At 54.7% G+C, this 17,775-nt stretch overlaps 1 protein-coding gene across 3 annotated transcripts in view; it reads left to right on the plus strand.

The window, feature by feature from the left end:
* Window positions 1–17,775, plus strand: part of SEC14L2 (SEC14 like lipid binding 2) — a 72,811-nt gene that overhangs the window by 23,268 nt on the left and 31,768 nt on the right. For 2 of the 3 annotated variants that reach the window (XM_030582860.1, XM_030582858.1), the window contains exon 2: window positions 9,595–9,670. Coding sequence is in view for 1 of the 3 variants with exons in the window: in XM_030582858.1 (XP_030438718.1) it covers window positions 9,595–9,670 (76 nt within the window). In the remaining 2 variants the exon portion in view is untranslated. Of the gene's footprint in view, window positions 1–5,688; window positions 5,742–9,594; window positions 9,671–17,775 lie in introns of all 3 variants that reach the window. The other variant, XM_030582859.1, reaches the window with a different exon arrangement.

Below are 17,775 nucleotides of genomic sequence, written 5' to 3' on the forward strand. Positions count from 1 at the left end.
AATGGGATGCTGCTGGGCCCTGGAGGTGACGGAGCTGGCACCCCCACTGGGGCATGTGGTTGCCTGGCGACTAGCGGAAGGGACTGGACACAAGGCAGTATTCATGGCCTGTATCTGGTGGAAAAGGCTCATGGCCGCAGGCTGATTACTTGGCAATTGTTCCTTAAGCAGCTTCTGAATGAAAGGTGATGAGTGCACAGCTGCAGGGTCCTCGCTGCACAAAGCACCACTACCCTGTTCTCCTGCAGGGACAGGCTGGGAGCTGCCCCACAGCCCCCACCATTCCTGCAGTGACAGTTCCTCCCTGGACAGGAGTAGCTGGGCCTTTGCATAGTGAAGCCTAATGTGTTGTTCCCTGCAGCTCCTAGAGAGAAGTGTTTGGACGGGAGTAGCTCTGAGCCCCTCCACAGCCAGTGCTCCTGCCCCATGTCATAGGGCCTCTTGCAAGGCCAGACAGGAAGAAGTGGTTTAACTCACATGGTTGCTTCTTTGCCCCCAATGTGTTCCTCTCATTGTAAACCTTGAGCCTTTCCTGCCTCCTTTGAGCCTTTCACCCCTCCTTCCCATCTTCCTCTCCCTTGCCCTTCTGCACGCATTTGCTCTTTCCTATTCTCTGTCCTAACGTGCACCTGTGGGGGCCTTTTATGAAACTGCTCTTCTTTTGATGCTAACTCAGATGCATCTGTACTGAACTTAGGAAGGGAAGAGAGGGCTGAGGGAGGTGTTAAAGGAAAAGGCCCCTCTTCTGCTGTCCAGCATTGCTGGATACAAACCTACATCCATACAATCCCCCACCAGTATTACAAATACCTGGGAAGTGTGAGCATTGCTGGTGGCAGCCACTGGCTCAGAGCTCCCTGTACAGAGCAAGGGAGTTCTCAGCTGGACTTAGAGAACCTCTTCCCCAGTGTGTTTAGAGGGAAGAGCTGTCAGCTTTGAATGCGCGTTTGTCAGTCTGGGGAGCAAAACGTGGCTTTGTCGTACAGCAGCTGCTTCAGTGTATGTACAGGCAGGTAGGGGCAGGGATCTGGGCATGAAGGCAAACTGCACCCACCCCCAGTGAGCTCCGGCTAGCCCCCTTCCTGCAGACCCCTGAGCCAGGTATGCAGCGTGAGCAGGAAGTTCCACCACAGATGTAAATGGGGAAGGGAATTTTGGTAGCATTTTTACATGCACTGGGCATAAGGTGCTAATGAGGGCACAAGGTGGTGGAGAACCAGCCCCCACTGCATTTGAAGAGTGCATGTGCTTTAGGGGTTTAAACCTGTTCCTCTAAGGAATAAAGAACAGCCTTGTAGGTAAGGTGTGTGAGTGGGTCCTGGGAGATTTGGAGTCTGTTTGCAGCTCTACCTGCATGGACTTTGGCAAGTCACTTAAACACTGTGCCTCAGTTTCCCCAGCTATAAAATAGGAACAATTCTATTTCCCTACCTCTCTGGGGAAGCCATGAGTATTCATTAGTGCTTGGGGAGCCTTTGCAGCCCTAGAAGTGCCGTGTGCTCTCAACAATTCTATTTTGCATTCTTCTCATCAGCTGGTTTTCATGACTCCTCCTGTCAGTTTCAATGGAACTTTCAAGTTACAATAAAAAGAAAGCAAGAGATGCTGGCTGGCAGGGAAACCTCTCATAGACTCATAGACTCTAGGACTGGAAGGGACCTCGAGAGGTCATCGAGTCCAGTCCCCTGCCCTCATGGCCGGACCAAATACTGTCTAGACCATCCCTAATAGACATTTATCTAACCTACTCTTAAATATCTCCAGAGATGGAGATTCCACAACTTCCCTAGGCAATCTATTCCAGTGTTTAACTACCCTGACAGTTAGGAACTTTTTCCTAATGTTCAACCTAAATCTCCCTTGCTGCAGTTTAAGCCCATTGCTTCTTGTTCTATCATTGGAGGCTAAGGTGAACAAGTTTCCTCCCTCCTCCTGATGACACCCTTTTAGATACCTGAAAACTGCTATCATGTCCCCTCTCAGTCTTCTCTTTTCCAAACTAAACAAACTCAATTCCTTCAGCCTTCCTTCATAGGTCATGTTCTCAAGACCTTTAATCATTCTTGTTGCTCTTCTCTGGACCCTCTCCAATTTCTCCACATCTTTCTTGAAATGCGGTGCCCAGAACTGGACACAATACTCCAGTTGAGGCCTAACCAGCGCAGAGTAAAGCGGAAGAATGACTTCTCGTGTCTTGTTTACAACACACCTGTTAATGCATCCCAGAATCACGTTTGCTTTTTTTGCAACAGTATCACACGGTTGACTCATATTAAGCTTGTGGTCTACTATGACCCCTAGATCTCTTTCTGCCATACTCCTTCCTAGACAGTCTCTTCCCATTCTGTATGTGTGAAATTGATTGTTCCTTCCTAGGTGGAGCACTTTGCATTTATCTTTATTGAACTTCATCCTGTTTACCTCAGACCATTTCTCCAATTTGTCCAGATCATTTTGAATTTTGACCCTGTCCTCCAAAGCAGTTGCAATCCCTCCCAGTTTGGTATCGTCCGCAAACTTAATAAGCGTACTTTCTATGCCAACATCTAAATCCTTGATGAAGATATTGAACAGAACCGGTCCCAAAACAGACCCCTGCGGAACTCCACTCGTTATACCTTTCCAGCAGGATTGGGAGCCATTAACAACTACTCTCTGAGTACGGTTATCCAGCCAGTTATGCACCCACCTTATAGTAGCCCCATCTAAATTGTACTTTCCTAGTTTATCTATAAGAATATCATGCAAGACCGTATCAAATGCCTTACTAAAGTCTAGGTATATCAACAAGGCTTGTTATCCTATCAAAGAACGCTATCAGATTAGTTTGACATGATTTGTTCTTTACAAATCCATGCTGGCTATTCCCTATCACCTTACCACCTTCCAAGTGTTTGCAGATGATTTCTTTGATTACCTGCTCCATTATCTTCCCTGGCACAGAAGTTAAACTAACTGGTCTGTAGTTTCCTGGGTTGTTTTTATTTCCCTTTTTATAGATGGGCACTATATTTGCCCCCTTCCAGTCTTCTGGAATCTCCCCTGTCTCCCATGATTTCCCAAAGATAATAGCTAGAGGCTCAGATACCTCTTCCATTAACTCCTTGAGTATTCTAGGATGCATTTCATCAGGCCCTGGTGACTTGCAGGCATCTAACTTTTCTAAGTGATTTTTTACTTGCTCTTTTTTTATTTTCTCTTCTAAACCTACCCTCTTCCTGTAAGCATTCACTATACTAGACATCCCTTCAGACTTCTCAGTGAAGACTGAAACAAAGAAGTCATTAAGCATCTCTGCCATTTCCAAGTCTCCCGTTACTGTTACCCCCTCCTCATTGAGCAGTGGGCCTACCCTGTCCTTAGTCTTCCTCTTGCTTCTAATGTATTGATAAAAAGTCTTCTTGTTTCCCTTTATTCCCATAGCTAGTTTGAGCTCATTTTGTGCCTTTGCTTTTCTAATCTTGCCTCTGCATTCCTGTGTTATTTGCCTATATTCATCCTTCGTGATCTGACCTAGTTTCCATTTTTTATATGACGCCTTTTTATTTTGTAGGTCACGCAAGATCTCAAGGGTAAGCCAAGGTGGTCTTTTGCCACATTTTCTATCTTTCCTAACCATCGGAATAACTTGCTTTTGGGCCCTTAATAGTGTCCCTTTGAAAAACTGCCATCTCTCCTCAGTTGTTTTTCCCCTCAGTCTTAATTCCCATGGGACCTTACCTATCAGCTCTCTGAGCTTACCAAAATCCGCCTTCCTGAAATCCATTGTCTCTATTCTGCTGTACTCCCTTCTACCCTTCCTTAGAATTGCAAATTCTATGATTTCATGATCACTTTCACCCAAGCTTCCTTCTACTTTCAAATTCTCAACAAGTTCCTCCCTATTGGTTAAAATCAAGTCTAGAACAGCTTCCCCCCAGTAGCTTTTTCAACTTTCTTGAAATAAAAAGTTGTCTGCAATGCAGTCCAGGAACTTATTGGATAGTCTGTGCCCCGCGGTGTTATTTTCCCAACATATATCTGGATAGTTGAAGTCCCCCATCACCACCAAATCTTGGGCTTTGGATGATTTTGTTAGTTGTTTGAAAAAAGCCTCATCTACCTCTTCCACCTGATTAGGTGGCCTGTAGTAGACTCCCAGCACGACATCACCTGTGTTTTTTACCCCTTTTAGCCTAACCCAGAGACTCTCCACACTTCCGTCTCCTATGTCCATCTCCACCTCAGTCCAAGTGTGTACATTTTTAATATATAAGGCAACACCTCCTCCCTTTTTCCCCTGTCTATCCTTCCTGAGCAAACTATACCCATCCACACCAACATTCCAGTCGTGTGTATTATCCCACCAAGTTTCAGTAATGCCAATAATGTCATAGTTGTATTTATTTATTAGCACTTCCAGTTCTTCCTGCTTATTACCCATACTTCTTGCATTTGTATATAGGCATCTAAGATACTGGTTTGATCTTGCCTCCCAGCTTTGCCCTGACCCTCCTTCCTCTCTGCCATTATAGCCCGTGCTCCCTCCTGTTTCCAACCTATCTCCCAGGTCTTGTTCCCCACTTACCTGTGGGCTTTGCTCACCTGTCCCCGTCGAACCTAGTTTAAAGCCCTCCTTACTAGGTTAGCCAGTCTCCCTCTCCCTCATCCCACTTCCTGGCAGTCAAGGGAGAGGGAGGCCATGGGTTAAGAGTGGGACATTCCAGGAGCTCTCTGTGGTATGTTTGTGTGGGAATGAGGGAGGGATTGCAGCTAATTATCATATACAAGTCCAGGTCCTTCTGTCTGTCTAGAAAGTAAACAAGTCCAAGTGACAGTAACTTAGTGTAGAACTACATTCATAGCTCCCCTAAAGATCACCTGAAAGTCACCTCGAAACAGCATTCAAAGGTGGCTGCCTTCCCCACTGAAATCTGCATTCATCAGAGGAAGTCTCAGCTCCACAGATTTTACAGGGCTATGGCAACTGGCATAGGAAAGGTTTCTGGTGTTAGACCCAGGAGCCTGATTCTTGCACCTTGCATGGCCTTTGACCCCTGTGCAAGTTGCTGGGCTGCATTTCACACACACCTCTTTTGCACAGGTGTCAGCGATCTCCCAAGGGGCAGGGCAGGGAGAATCCGATTCCATACTGATTTATTTCTGGATGTGGTTCAGTTGGTTTTGATGATCTGTTGCATCATTCCAAACTACGATGCATGTCTTCCTTTAAAGGGTCCTGGAACATGGATCCCAGCTCAACTGCAGCTAAGAGTCACTGTTGTCTAACAGACACACAGGGCCCTCTGTGAAATGCATTTGTGTCCACATGAAACCCAGAATGATTCAGCCTCAGCAGAGGGATGAATGACTGCCTGGCCACAGTTGCCAACTTTCACATGATAAATAAGCACCCTGACTTTCACAATAAGCCAAAAATCAAGCTAATCCCATTTCAAAACAAGCCAGTCCCTGAGAACCCCAACACTCTATGTGACTAGATCTCCCTGGTGTGCAGTCTGGGACTATGGTGGGCCCGCTGTGCACCCCTGACTCTCTCCCCCTCCTTGCCTCTCCTTGCCCCTGCTTACTGGGAGCTGATCAAAAGATAGAAGCTACAAGCTACAAGCCAAAAACTAGCCAACAAGCAACTCACAAGCCAATTAAGTCAAAAACAAGCCCAATTTCTGTGTTTTTTTTTTCCCATAGGTTTGGCATGTCTATGCCTGGCCCAGTGACTGAATCCTCCCTCACACCAAGAGGTGAATTCCTGGCACACTGGCGTACTAGCGATGAGGAAAGGGGGCAGTTTATCCTGTCGCTGGCTGTTTGACCTCTTCTGTGCCTAAATGTAGGGCCTGCTGGGTTGTCAAGCCAATACCTTGTGCTACTGCTTACAATTGATTTTAAATACGTAGACACAGAAACTTCAAACAAACCAGGACCCCAATGACAGGCTGGGGATGTCCAAGTCTCTCCTTTTGAGGTGAAGCTGGAACCTGCCATGTGCCGTAATGTCAGGGGCAATTTGGAGACTCCTCTGCCTTTTTGACCCAAGTTGTAGCAGGACAGAGGAGTTGCTAGCCTGGAACAGGCCCAAGGTCCCTCTAGTTCAGTGTCCTGGCTCTGGCAGTGGCCAGCATCAGATACTTCAGAAGCAGATATCAAAACCCTTCGATAAGGGACAATAATGCCACATTTTCCAAAGTTGCCTCCCAGGCTGCTGGTGCTGAGAGATCTGAGGCCAAATTTCCAGGGATGCTGGGGGCCCAAAGCTCCCTTGGTTTCAAATTAGGTTGGTGGTGCTCAGCACTTAGAAAATCATTTCTCAAATCAGCACCCAAAATCAGGGATGGTCTCGAAAATGTGGACCTTAAGAATAACAAGCCCATTGGGGGCCATTTCTAGTCACGTATTTCTGGGTGTGCGGTTATACCTTGGAGCAGGAAAGCTGATCTCCTTTACACATTTTTATTCTTTCTCATCATCACTATAAACACCTTACACTTTTTTCAAAACCCTATCAAACTATTTACCTCACCTGTGTCTTGTGGCAGTGAGCTCCAGAGATGAATTAGCGGAAAAGAGTTCTGTGGCACCTTATAGACTAACAAACGTATTGGAGCATGACCTTTTGTGGGTGAATACCCACTTCGTGGGATGCAAGATGAATTAGACATTTAAAGTGTTTCCTCCTATCAGTTTTAGCTGTGTTGCCTTTTAATGCCTTGGGAGGTCCCCTTGTTTTTATATTATAAGAGGCAAACTGGGACGAGATCAGTGAGGCTGGAGAGGGTATTTTAGATGGATGGTGGAGTTAGAGAGAGATGAATTTTAAGCACTGGGAAGGTCAGGGAAGTTTTGCCAAATGAGAAGTGTTATATTCTCTGCAGAGGGTCTGATCTGATGCATAGTTGCACATAATTGAAATCTGTATTGTGCAATATCTTTGGTTCAAGGAATCAAAGCTGGGGCACAGCATTAATTGACAACAGATCTTTGGAAATTCTCCTCTCCTGCTTTCCAGAGCTACTGCTGGGCTTTCATTCTATCCTCCCTTTGCACGGCCCCTCTGTGTTGCTGTTCTCAAGGCAAAGGAATTAATCCCAGATTTAATTACACCTAATTTCAGACCACAATAATCTAACCAGCCCCATTAAGAAGGGAAGGGAAGGACTTAGAGTGCTCTGCCCCTCTGAGATTTATGCTATTCATTGCCCTGATGCAGCTGTGGCTGACCCTGGTGTGTGTGTCCTGGGAAGCGGGGGAAAATCAGCTGACCTGCAGGCTCAGGCTTAATTTATACATCTATTACTTGGGACTGATTCCTCCTCTGCCCTTTGCACCCCATGTTGGGTTTGCAGTTGACGCAAGGCCACCTGCTTGGCTCCCCTGCTGCCTCTCAAACTGATGCCAATGTTGCATGCATAGCGATTCCCAGCCATTAACCCCCCGTTCTCCATATCTTGAGCAGGGGCCAGCTCTGTGATTAGATGAGGACTGCTGGCCCAAGGAGAGAAATGTTGCCTCCAACACAAATTGCCCACATGCCGCCATCCACGTGCCCTATGCTAGCACCTGAAGGTTTCCTTCAGGAACCTTAGAGACCCTTTTAGACCCCTAAAGATTGCTTTAATGCCTCCCCTTTTGGGAGACTGAGATCAGGGCTACCCGTTTCCCTTCCAGCTCAGCTGTGCTATTTCCTCACTTGGCCAGAAGGAGCCACTGTTGAGCATGACAAGCATCCCCGGTCACAGGGTGGGATGTGCTGCCCTGCCCCCAGCACTGCAAGGCATTAAACAGACTCCAGGACCCCATCTGGTTCCCCTCACAGCCACGTCCAAGGCTGAGCTGATTAGTTAGCCAGGTGTAGGGAGGCCCCCAGTAGATTTCATGCTGTGTTTGGCCCCTTCAGGAAGCTCTGCCTGGGGTGGTCTGGGGAAGCGTTGCTGTGGATGGGGGAGTGTTGTGGTGACTGGCAGTCCAGCTAGGGCAGGAAGGCTTGATCCCAGAGGTGGGCCCCGTGCGCTCCCCCATGGACGGTCAGACCCTGGGTCAGGCTCATCTCATGGGCAGCTTGATTCCACAGCCAGACCAGACCCCATCTCCCCCCTGCCTGGGCTCTGTGCCAGCACTTCCCAAGGAGCGCAGCGGGCTGAGTGACCAGTAGCCCTGCTTCTTCATTGCTCGCTTCCTGCTTGTGCCTTTAAACTGCCTTTGGTTTCCCCCTATTCCCAGGGCAGTCTGGGCATGGGTAGCCCCAGTTTAAATTACAGGAGCCCCAGGGCTGAGGCCAAGCCCCCTTTCCCACCACATCTCTTATGCTGGCCAGGGAGTCCCCTTATGCAAGGGTTGTTCCCAGGAGCAGTAACAACCCGTTGCGGTGCCCAAGTGGCAGAAGGGTCACAGCACAAAAGATCGCTGGGGAACGGGCCTTGATGAGCTGGCTCCTCACTGGCCCACGGCTTTGACGATCAGGACCAAGGCCTTGATCTGGCAGCGGCAGCGTGAAAACCAGAGCTGTGTCCAGAGCGCTATCAATGAAAGCACTGAAATGCCCTTGCGAAGGAGAGACCGAAGCTGAACCCCAGGGAACTGAACCTCAGGGTTGGGGATGAGTTACAGGACTGAAATATTAACTTGGGGGGATGGGTGTCTGAAGGGTGTCAGCCCCACAGGCAGTTGTGCTGCGTAGGCTGCTGTGTAAGGAGCTGAATGCCCCTTCAGAGTGATGCATTAGAAAGGAGCAGCAGGGAAACACCCCACCAGCAAGATCTCTGGAGCTGTGGACAGGCCTGCAGAGGAGGTGGTGGAAGTGCCTCCCATAGGACCCTGCAGCTAAACTGGAAATAGAATAACCCTGTCTCCAGCCCAGAGGGCTGGACTAGATGGGACCTAATGGGTCTTTTCCACTTCTACAGGGTCTTCCCTGAAACCCTGATCTCTAGGGGCAGGGGTACGTTGCCATGGTGAAGAGCTCCTCATTAGACAGCTCCCTGCCCCCCCACCCCCATACTCCTGTGCCTACAGCCATCCTGGCCTGTGGCATAAGTGATGTCAGAAAGGGAGAGGGCCCCTCCCCCCCAGCCACAAGTCACTGCGGTCTGGTCATCTCCACTTGGGGCCCAAACATTGGGTGCAGGCCTTTTGCTGTTCTGCCGCCCCCAGCTCCGGGAGCGCAAAGCCCATGCAGGAGACATGTCCTGCTGTAGACATGCTCAGCAGTCACTTTGCCCTTCAGTCTTAGCAGTCGAGGGAAACAGCTCAAACTTGTGAGAGGCCTTGGCCAGATGGCAGGGAAGACATGGGGCTGTCTGTGGCCTGGCAACTGGGCACTTCCTGGGCAGTTGCATGCAACGTGCCCCTTGGGAGTCTACCTCCTCCTTGCCCCTGCCCTGACTAAAGTCTAACCGTGAGATCAAACTTGGGAGTCCCAGGGCCCAGCACCTTGGGATGGGGCAGGGGGGCAGGTCATGGGGGCTGAGTGAGAAGTCCTGGCCTCTGCACTGAGACACAGCTTGTGGGCTCTGCGGGGCCCAACTGGTGCCTCCAGCTTTGCTGATCCTGCACTGGGAAGTGCCCATGATGCGGTCCCTGCTCCTCTTCTCTCTGCAGTTCCGTGAGAACCTCCAGGATGTGCTGCCCTCCCTTCCCAATCAGGACGACTACTTCCTCCTGCGCTGGCTCAGAGGTAACGGGCTGGAGGAAGGGGGAGATGCGGTGTGGGGCCAAGCTAGCTCTAGCTGCCCCTTGAGCCGATATCAGCCGCAGGCACTGAGCCACTGCTGGAGCTTTCTTCTTGTTCCCACTCCTGGGAGACAGGAAGAAAATGGCCGGGCCTGAGTTTGCCTGGGGTGTTTTAGGCAGAGGTGAAAGTAAGCCGGTACAGGCCGGTATAGAGGACCGGTAAGAAAAAGTGCAGTAGCTACCGGCAAGAAAATGGAGCACTCTCCCCCTCTCTTGACTCCTGGCTCCAGCAAAACTGAGGGTCCGAGAGCCCAGCTCCACAAATGTTCGGGGTTGGGTCTCCCTCCGGCCTCCCCTGAGTGTGCTCCGGCCCCCCCTTTGCTGCCCCATGCACCTCCCTGGGTCCCATCCCCTGCAGCTCCATGCTGCCTGCCTGCATTAACTGCTCCACAGGGTCCTAGTGCCCCCCCCCCCACATACTGCCAGGGCAGGCTGCCATTCCCCCTCAGACCCTTTCATTTTCCAGTGGGACCCTCCACTGGTACAGCCGCCCCCCTGCCCGCAGTCACTGCTCTTTCCCCACGCTGAGCAAGGGCAGCCCCAGTGAGGGGCAGCAGCAGGGGAGGAGCTGCACATGTGATGGCAGTGCCCCCCCTCCCCCAGCATGGCACCCACCACAGGGAAGATGAGGGGGATTCTTGGACCTGAGAGGAGCCCTAGGAGCATGTGCAGTGATGGGGGCGTGAGTGTGCTGCCGGGGGGGGGGGTAAGGGGGTCACTACCCCAGATCTTGCTGCTGCCAGCAGGGAAAGGGCTGGGGGGAGTCCTCCTCTCTGACTCCAGCCCCAGGGCAGCCTGCCTGCACCCCAAACTCATCCCCAGCCCTGCCCCACCCCAGAGCCCACACCCGCAGTCACAGCCCTCATCCCCCGCACCCCAACTCTCTGTCCTAGCCCTGAGCCTCTCCAACACCCCAAACCCCTCAGCCCCAGCCCCAGCCAGAGCCCTCATCCCCCTGCACCCTAAACCTCTGCCTCAGCCCTGAGTCCCCTCCCACACCTCAAACTCCTCATCCCCAGCCACATCCCAAATCCACCCCAGCCTCACCCCACAGTCCTCATCCCTGCACCTCCTCCTTCCACACTCCCTCCCATCCCCAAACTCCCTCCTAGAGCCTGCACCCCTCCTGCATCAGCCCAGGGCCTGCATCCCAGACCTTCTCCCCCACCTAGACTCCCAGAGGCTTGGGCAGATGGGGGGTAGAATTGGAGGGGGCAGAGTTTGGGTAGGGGCAGGTTCTGGACACCACCAAAATTTCTACAAACCTGCCACCTCTGCTGGCAAGAGCTGGTGCCCAATTCCGGGGTGGACCGGCTTCCTGAGGCAGCAATTTAAAGGGCTGGAGCCCAGGGCCCTTTAAATCGCCACCTGAGCCCTGCAGCCACTAAAGGGCCCAGGACTCCTGCCGCTGCTACCGCCCCGGGCCCTTCAGATCGCTGCTGGAGCCCCACTGCCACAACCCCAGGGCTCCGGGACAATTTACTGGGCCCGGATCCTTTAAATAGCCCCTGGAGCCTGCCGGAGCCCTGGGGTAGCGGCTGCGGGGCTCTAGTGGCTATTGAAAGAGTTCAGGGCTCCTGCTGCCTCTACCACCCTGGGCCCTTTAAATAGCCACCGGAGCCCTGCCACCGCTACCCCAGGGCTCCAGCAGCAGGGCTCCGGAGACTATTTAAAGGGCCCTGGAGGGTAGCGGCCGCAGGAGCCCTGGGCCCTGCTGCTGGAGCCCTGGGCTCCATCGGCAATTTAAAGGGCCCAGGGCTCTGCTGTGGTAGCAGCAGCTAGAGCCCCAGGTCCTTTAAATCCCCCCATTTAAATTGCCCCCAAACCCCAGGGCTTCCAGCCACCTCTGCAGCTGGGAGCTCAGGGGGTGATTTAAAGGCCTTGGGGCTCTCAGCTGCTGCTACCACAACCCTGGCCTCAGGCCCTTTAAATCCTAATTTAAAGAGCCTGGGGATCTAAAGGCTCCGCCTCTTCTGGTGGAGGCCACGCCCCTCCTCCAGATTCCAGAGTATGGGCAAGTCCTTTAAGTTACTTTCACCCCTGGTTTTCGGTTTGCCTCACAGAGGGAGTGGGGGCTTGTCACCACTGCACAGGGAAAGGGGGAAATGCCTCCTTGGGCATAAGAGGAAGGAATGGCGAGGGTGTGTGTGGGGGGATTCCCCTGCAGAGCCCCTGAGAGGAGGGGGAAGAGGAAATCCCGTAGCACTATGAGGACACCCATGGGCTTTTGCTGTAGGATTCAGAACCCAGGCTCCAAGCAGCCCTGGAATATCGGGTTTATCTTTAAGCTGCTGGTTTCTCTCAGAGAACAGCAGAGCAATCTGACCCCCTGTGCAGGCAGGGGCAGAACAGGTAGGGCAGCCCAGGATTAGGGGCCCCACACACCTGCCAGTGTCCGGGTGCAATGGAAGATGGTTCTAGTGTGGGAACTGGAACTGGATATGGATTGTGGGAGGGAGAAGCTGCTCTTTTGTCTGGGGCAGCTGTGGTTTTGGGTTACACACAGGCACAGGGAGCAGGCACAGGGAGCTAGCTGCATTTCTTGGTTGTATTAGCTGTGGCCCAAGCCAGCCCTGCAGCAGGGAACCCAGGGGGAAAGGGCTAAGAGCTCAGCTCCGTGAGAGGTCTGGGCCCTGGCCATGACAGAGCCAGCCTGCTCTGCCTGGGGCATGAATGGGCTGACTTGGCTTTTGGGGACACATGGCTTCCTGAGCACCCAGGCCTGAGTGTTTCCAGCCCTGCTGCTCCTCTCACATGCAGCCTGAGTCCCGGGGGGGATCCTCAGGTCTGATTCCCAGCCAGGGGCACCAGTGGGACAGCCCACAGTTAGAGCCAAGCAGGGAACAAAGACTAACAGCATCCCAGTGGCAGCCATGGCATCTTCGCCTTCGAGTAACAAATGGACAGGGAGTGTGTCCATATGGGGAGGCAGGGAAAGGATCTGCCCCTGGGAGAAAAGAGCAGGGGCTTGGCGGCCAGGATGCACATCACTCTGCAGAGCAAAGACGGCCCTGCCCCATCAGGGAGCTTTTATTTCCCTAGCAGGCGTGTTCTGGATGGCTCTGGGCTAGCTGCAGGAAGCTGGGTGGGTTGGTACAGATCAGGCCGATATCAGAGGCCTGTAAGGGTCCGCTGGGGGGGCTTGGCCCTCTCAGGCGCAGCTGGGAGCCAGGCCGCCTTGCTATACGAGTTGGATGGGCTGTCGAATTAGCCTGGTGAGGCAGGAAACAGTCAGGAGCTCAGGCCCTCAGGCAGGGCTGAGCAAACAAACAGTGTATAAGCCCAGGCCCTCGGGCAGGGCGGGGCAACAAGCAGTTCAAGGCTCAGACCCTTAGGCAGGGGCTGAGCAAACAACAGTTCAAAGTCTATAAGAAAGGCCTCCTCAGGCCAGCGAGAGGGGGAGTTTGCCACCCCTGGACGGGTGGCAGGGAGGGACGCAGGACCCTCCCACTCCACTGGGTCCCAGCCCGGGGCCCTAGCAGCGGCAGGCAGTCCGCTGCTGTCTCGGTGGGGATCCTGGCCACAACCCACTGACATTGGTTCGGGGTCTCCTGGAGCCAGACTAGGGTCAGCTACCCCCGGGCCACTTCCAATCTCCCCCTCATTGGTACCTGTGTGTCACCTGTGTCTTCCGCAACATCCCACACCATGGGCTCCTCAGGATACTGAGTGCCGGGTAAGCGGGGCTGGTCCTTGGGATACCGGGCAAGAGGCAGCCTCGGCCAGTCCCCCGCGGGGCAGCTGGCGCGGGGCCAGCCTCGGCGGCCGGTCCCCCGCGGGGCAGCGGGCGCGGGGCCAGCCTCGGCGGCCGGTCCCCCGCGGGGTAGCGGGCGCGGGGCCAGCCTCGGGGGCCGGTCCCCCGCGGTGCAGCGGGCGCAGGGCCAGCCTTGGCCGGTCCCCCGCGGGGCAGCGGGCGCGGGGCCAGGCTCGGCGGCCGGTCCCCCGCGGGGCAGCGGGCGCGGGGCCAGGCCTTGGGCCGGTCCCCCGCAGGGCAGCGGGTGCGGGGCCAGCCTTGGCCGGTCCCCCGCGGGGCAGCAGGCGCGGGGCCAGGCTCGGCGGCCGGTCCCCCGCGGGGCAGCAGGCGCGGGGCCAGGCTCGGCGGCCGGTCCCCCGCGGGGCAGCAGGCACGGGGCCAGGCTCGGCCGGTCCCCCGCGGGGCAGCAGGCACGGGGCCAGGCTCGGCGGCCGGTCCCCCGCGGGGCAGCTGGCGCGGGGCCAGGCTCGGCGGCCGGTCCCCGCGGGGCAGCTGGCGCGGGGCCAGGCTCGGCGGCCGGTCCCCCGCGGGGCAGCGGGCGCGGGGCCAGGCTTGGTGGCCGGTCCCCCGTGGGACAGCGGGCGCGGGGCCAGGCTCGGCCGGTCCCCCGCGGGGCAGCGGGCGCGGGGCCAGGCTCGGCCGGTCCCCTGCGGGGCAGCGGGCGCGGGGCCAGGCTCGGCGGCCGGTCCCCCGCGGGGCAGCAGGCGCGGGGGCCAGGCTCGGCGGCCGGTCCCCCGTGGAGCCGCGGGCGCGGGGCAGGCTCGGGCCGTCCCCCCGCGGGCAGGGGGCAAACGGGGCCAGGCCTCGGCGGCCGGTTCCCCCGCGGTGGCAGCGGGCGCGGGGCCAGGCTTGGTGGCCGGTCCCCCGTGGACAGCGGTGCGCGGGGCCAGCCTTTGGCCCGGAGTCCCCCGCGGGGCAGCGGGCGCGGGGCAAGGCTTGGCGGCCGGTCCCCGCGGGGCAGCGGGTGCGGGGGCCAGGCTCGGCTGGTCCACCCGCAGGGGGCAGCGGGCGCCGGGGCCAGGCTCGGCGGCCGGTCCCCCCGCGGGGCAGCGGAGCGCGGGGCCAGGCTTGGTGGGCCGGTCCCCCGCGGGTCGCGGGCGCGGGCCAGGCCTTGGCCGGTCCCCCGCGGGGCAGCGGGCGCGGGGCCAGGCTTGGCGGCCGGTCACCAGCGGGGCAGCGGGCGCGGGGCCAGGCTTGGTGGCCGGTCCCCCGCGGGGCAGCGGGCGCGGGGCCAGGCTTGGCGGCCGGTCCCCAGTGGGGCAGCGGGCGCGGGGCCAGGCTCGGCCCAGCAGGAGCTAAGGCATCAGCATCTGTCCTCTCCAGCAGCCAACTGAGCGCTGGGGCTGGGCCTTTATACTTCCTGTCCCGCACCTTGACTTCCGGGGAGCGGGAACAGGTGGCAGTGGCTCCGCCCACTTCGGCGGCCGTTCTGGCTCGGCCCTCTCAGGCGCGGCTGGGAGCCAGGCCGCCTGGCTACAAGGCCAACAAGGGGCCTTATCGTGGCAGGGGGCGGGGCAGTGATCTGTGAGCGCTTTTATCACAGAGAACTCCCTCCCTCCCTCCCTCCCACTTTCTCCTGCTATCTGTTTTGGAAAGTCCAAAATTCAGAGACTTGTCCAGCCCTGACCTGGGAGATTTCTATCCCCCTGCGGCTGGGCGGGCCCAATGTGCCTGGGCCATGCACTGCCAGATCCAGGGCAAGTCCCAGTACAAGGGGCTCTATGGGTCCTGTCTGCTTGGCCTCAGTGTTAGGGGGAGGCTTCCAAAAGCACAGAGGGCTGGGGGGTGCCTGCCTCTCCTTGACTGGCCCACCCACCCTTCCTACCTTTGCATAGCTCCCCCATAGTCTCTGACCTCCCAGGCTCTCACTGTAGCAGGCTCCAAAGAGAGGCCCTCCAAGATCAGGATCTTTCCACTTGGCCCCATGAAGCCAGGACCCTAAACACACCCACAAGGCCCTGAGATCACTCCTCTGATCTAAGGGGGTGTGGAGTACCCCCAGCACCCACTGAGAGCAGGAGGGGCTGGGGGGATCAGTCTGTCCAAGCAGCAGGGTGGAGAGTTGCTCTGTAAACACCCAGCTGGACAGCATGGGCCTAGGCAGCTTAGCCCCAAATTTACATTGTTCTGTCATTAAAATACAGGGCTCTTTACAAACCTCAGTGTTGGGACCAGCATTGTAACAAAGGGAACTCCTTCCCCTGCAGCATTGGAGATCCACTTGAATGCTAGAGTAGGCCAGCTGGCTTAGGACTCCTGCTTCCTATGCTAGAGATCATGGGTTCAAATCCATCTGGTGCCCTAGGGTGGGGGAAGAAGAGTGCATGAATGGGGCAGTAACCTTAGATTCAAGCTGGTGTGTGTGTGTGTGAGGGCTCCCTCTCTGCCTGATCTGCTGCTGCTTTGAGTCTGGTATTGCCCCAGCTATGAGGCTGAGGCTCTTTTGCCCAAGCTGCAGCAGCTCATGCTTTTAGCTCAGGATGTCTCTGCTTCAGTGCCTATGGGCTGGCCAGGACGGCGGCTTTCACATAATGGTCCTTTTGGGTGGATCCACTTATGGGATTGGGTCTTAACACATGTATCTACAAAGCAGAGTAATCTGCAGTACTGGTTCCACACCCTACAGCAGTGGTGCCAATCCCATGTGTTAAACATAAATATTAAATTTAAAAAACCACAATTGCCTTCAAAATCACCAGACTTAATAAGCTTTCTGAGCAACTAGGTGGCTGAGGTAATATCTCACTGGACCAACGTCTTTTGGTGAGGGACAAGCTTTCAGGCTTCCACACAGCTCTTCTTCTGTGTAAGCTCAAAAGTGTCTCTCTCCCACCAAAAGACTTTGGTCTAATAAAAGATATTCCCTCATCCCCTTTGGCTCTCCAGTATCCTGGGAACAACAGGTCTGCACCACCACTGCATCCAATCAACTTTCTGTTTGTTTTGTTTACCATCTGCTTTCAGAGCCTTTAGGGCAGGGATTCTCAAACTGGGGGTTGGGGCCCCTCAGGAGGTCGTGAGGTTATTACACAGGGGGGTCGCGAGCTGTCAGCCTCCACCTCAAACCCCACTTTGCATCCAGCATTTATAACGGTGTTAAATATTTAAAAAAATGTTTTTAATTTTTAAGTGGGGTTGCACTCAGACGCTTGCTATTTGAAAGGGGTCACCAGTACAAAAGTTTGAGAACTACTGCTTTAGGGGATATTGGGTGCCAGGCTATTCTCCACAAACCCAGGGGCCAGAAACTTACTTAGGTGTGATTCTCACCTAATCACTTGACTTTGGAGGCTGGGACTTGCCAAAAAGACACCGAATGTCGTGAGCTCAGGGATAAAGTCCTGACAATTGGGGACACTGCCCCAGCAAACACTGCAGGGCTTGGGAGATAGCTGCAGTGCTTTTTCTTAGGGCAGATTCTCCCACTTGACAAGCTACCAAGAAGGCTCTCCCTGTTGGACTTTACAAAGCAGATAAGCACTGCGACTGGAGAAAGGGCAAGTGACAGAGCTTTCTGTGATAAAATGAGCTCACAGTTCACCCTCTCTCCTGCAGAAGTGAGGTAAAGCTGCTCTGGGACAGAACCCAGGGGATTTAAGCCCTAGCAGCCCTTCATAGAGAGATCATAAATGGAGCTATTAAGGGGGGAGGGATGTTGTAAAGCCTTTGATCTGTGCACCCCTGCACCACAGGCCAGTTTCCTTCGCTTGAACCTGGGGTCACATTCCAACTCCTTCCAAACAGCAGAGCCTGGTGGCTGGGGGGGCGGGGGAAAGAAGGTACTTTAAAGCGATTTTACACATCAGTACTACTTGCCCTTTATTTCCCATTCACTGAGAATCCTGGGAAACTGCTGGAACCTCCTGAGCCCGCTTCCTCTTCAAAGCTCTTTACCAGTACTTGTTAAGGAGAGGCACTGTACCCTAATACAAGAAGTAGGGGTCATCAAATGAAATTAATGGACAGCAGGTTTAAAATAAACAAAAGGAAGTTCTTCTTTACACAGCACACAGTCAACTTGTGGAACTCCTTGCCTGAGGAGGTTGTGAAGGCTAGGACTATTACAGCATTTAAAAGGGAACTGGATAAATTCATGGTGGTTAAGTCTGTAAATGGCTATTAGCCAGGATGGGTAAGAAATGGTGTCTCTAGCCTCTGTTTGTCAGAGGATGGAGATGGATGGCAGGAGAGAGATCACTTGATCATTGCCTGTTAGGTTCACTCCCTCTGGGGCACCTGGCATCGGGTACTGTCGGTAGACGGATACTGGGCTAGATGGTCCACCCATTCTTATA

This window comes from Gopherus evgoodei, chromosome 13 (assembly GCF_007399415.2).
Source record: "Gopherus evgoodei ecotype Sinaloan lineage chromosome 13, rGopEvg1_v1.p, whole genome shotgun sequence".
In the NCBI taxonomy this organism is placed as follows: Eukaryota; Metazoa; Chordata; order Testudines; family Testudinidae; genus Gopherus; species Gopherus evgoodei.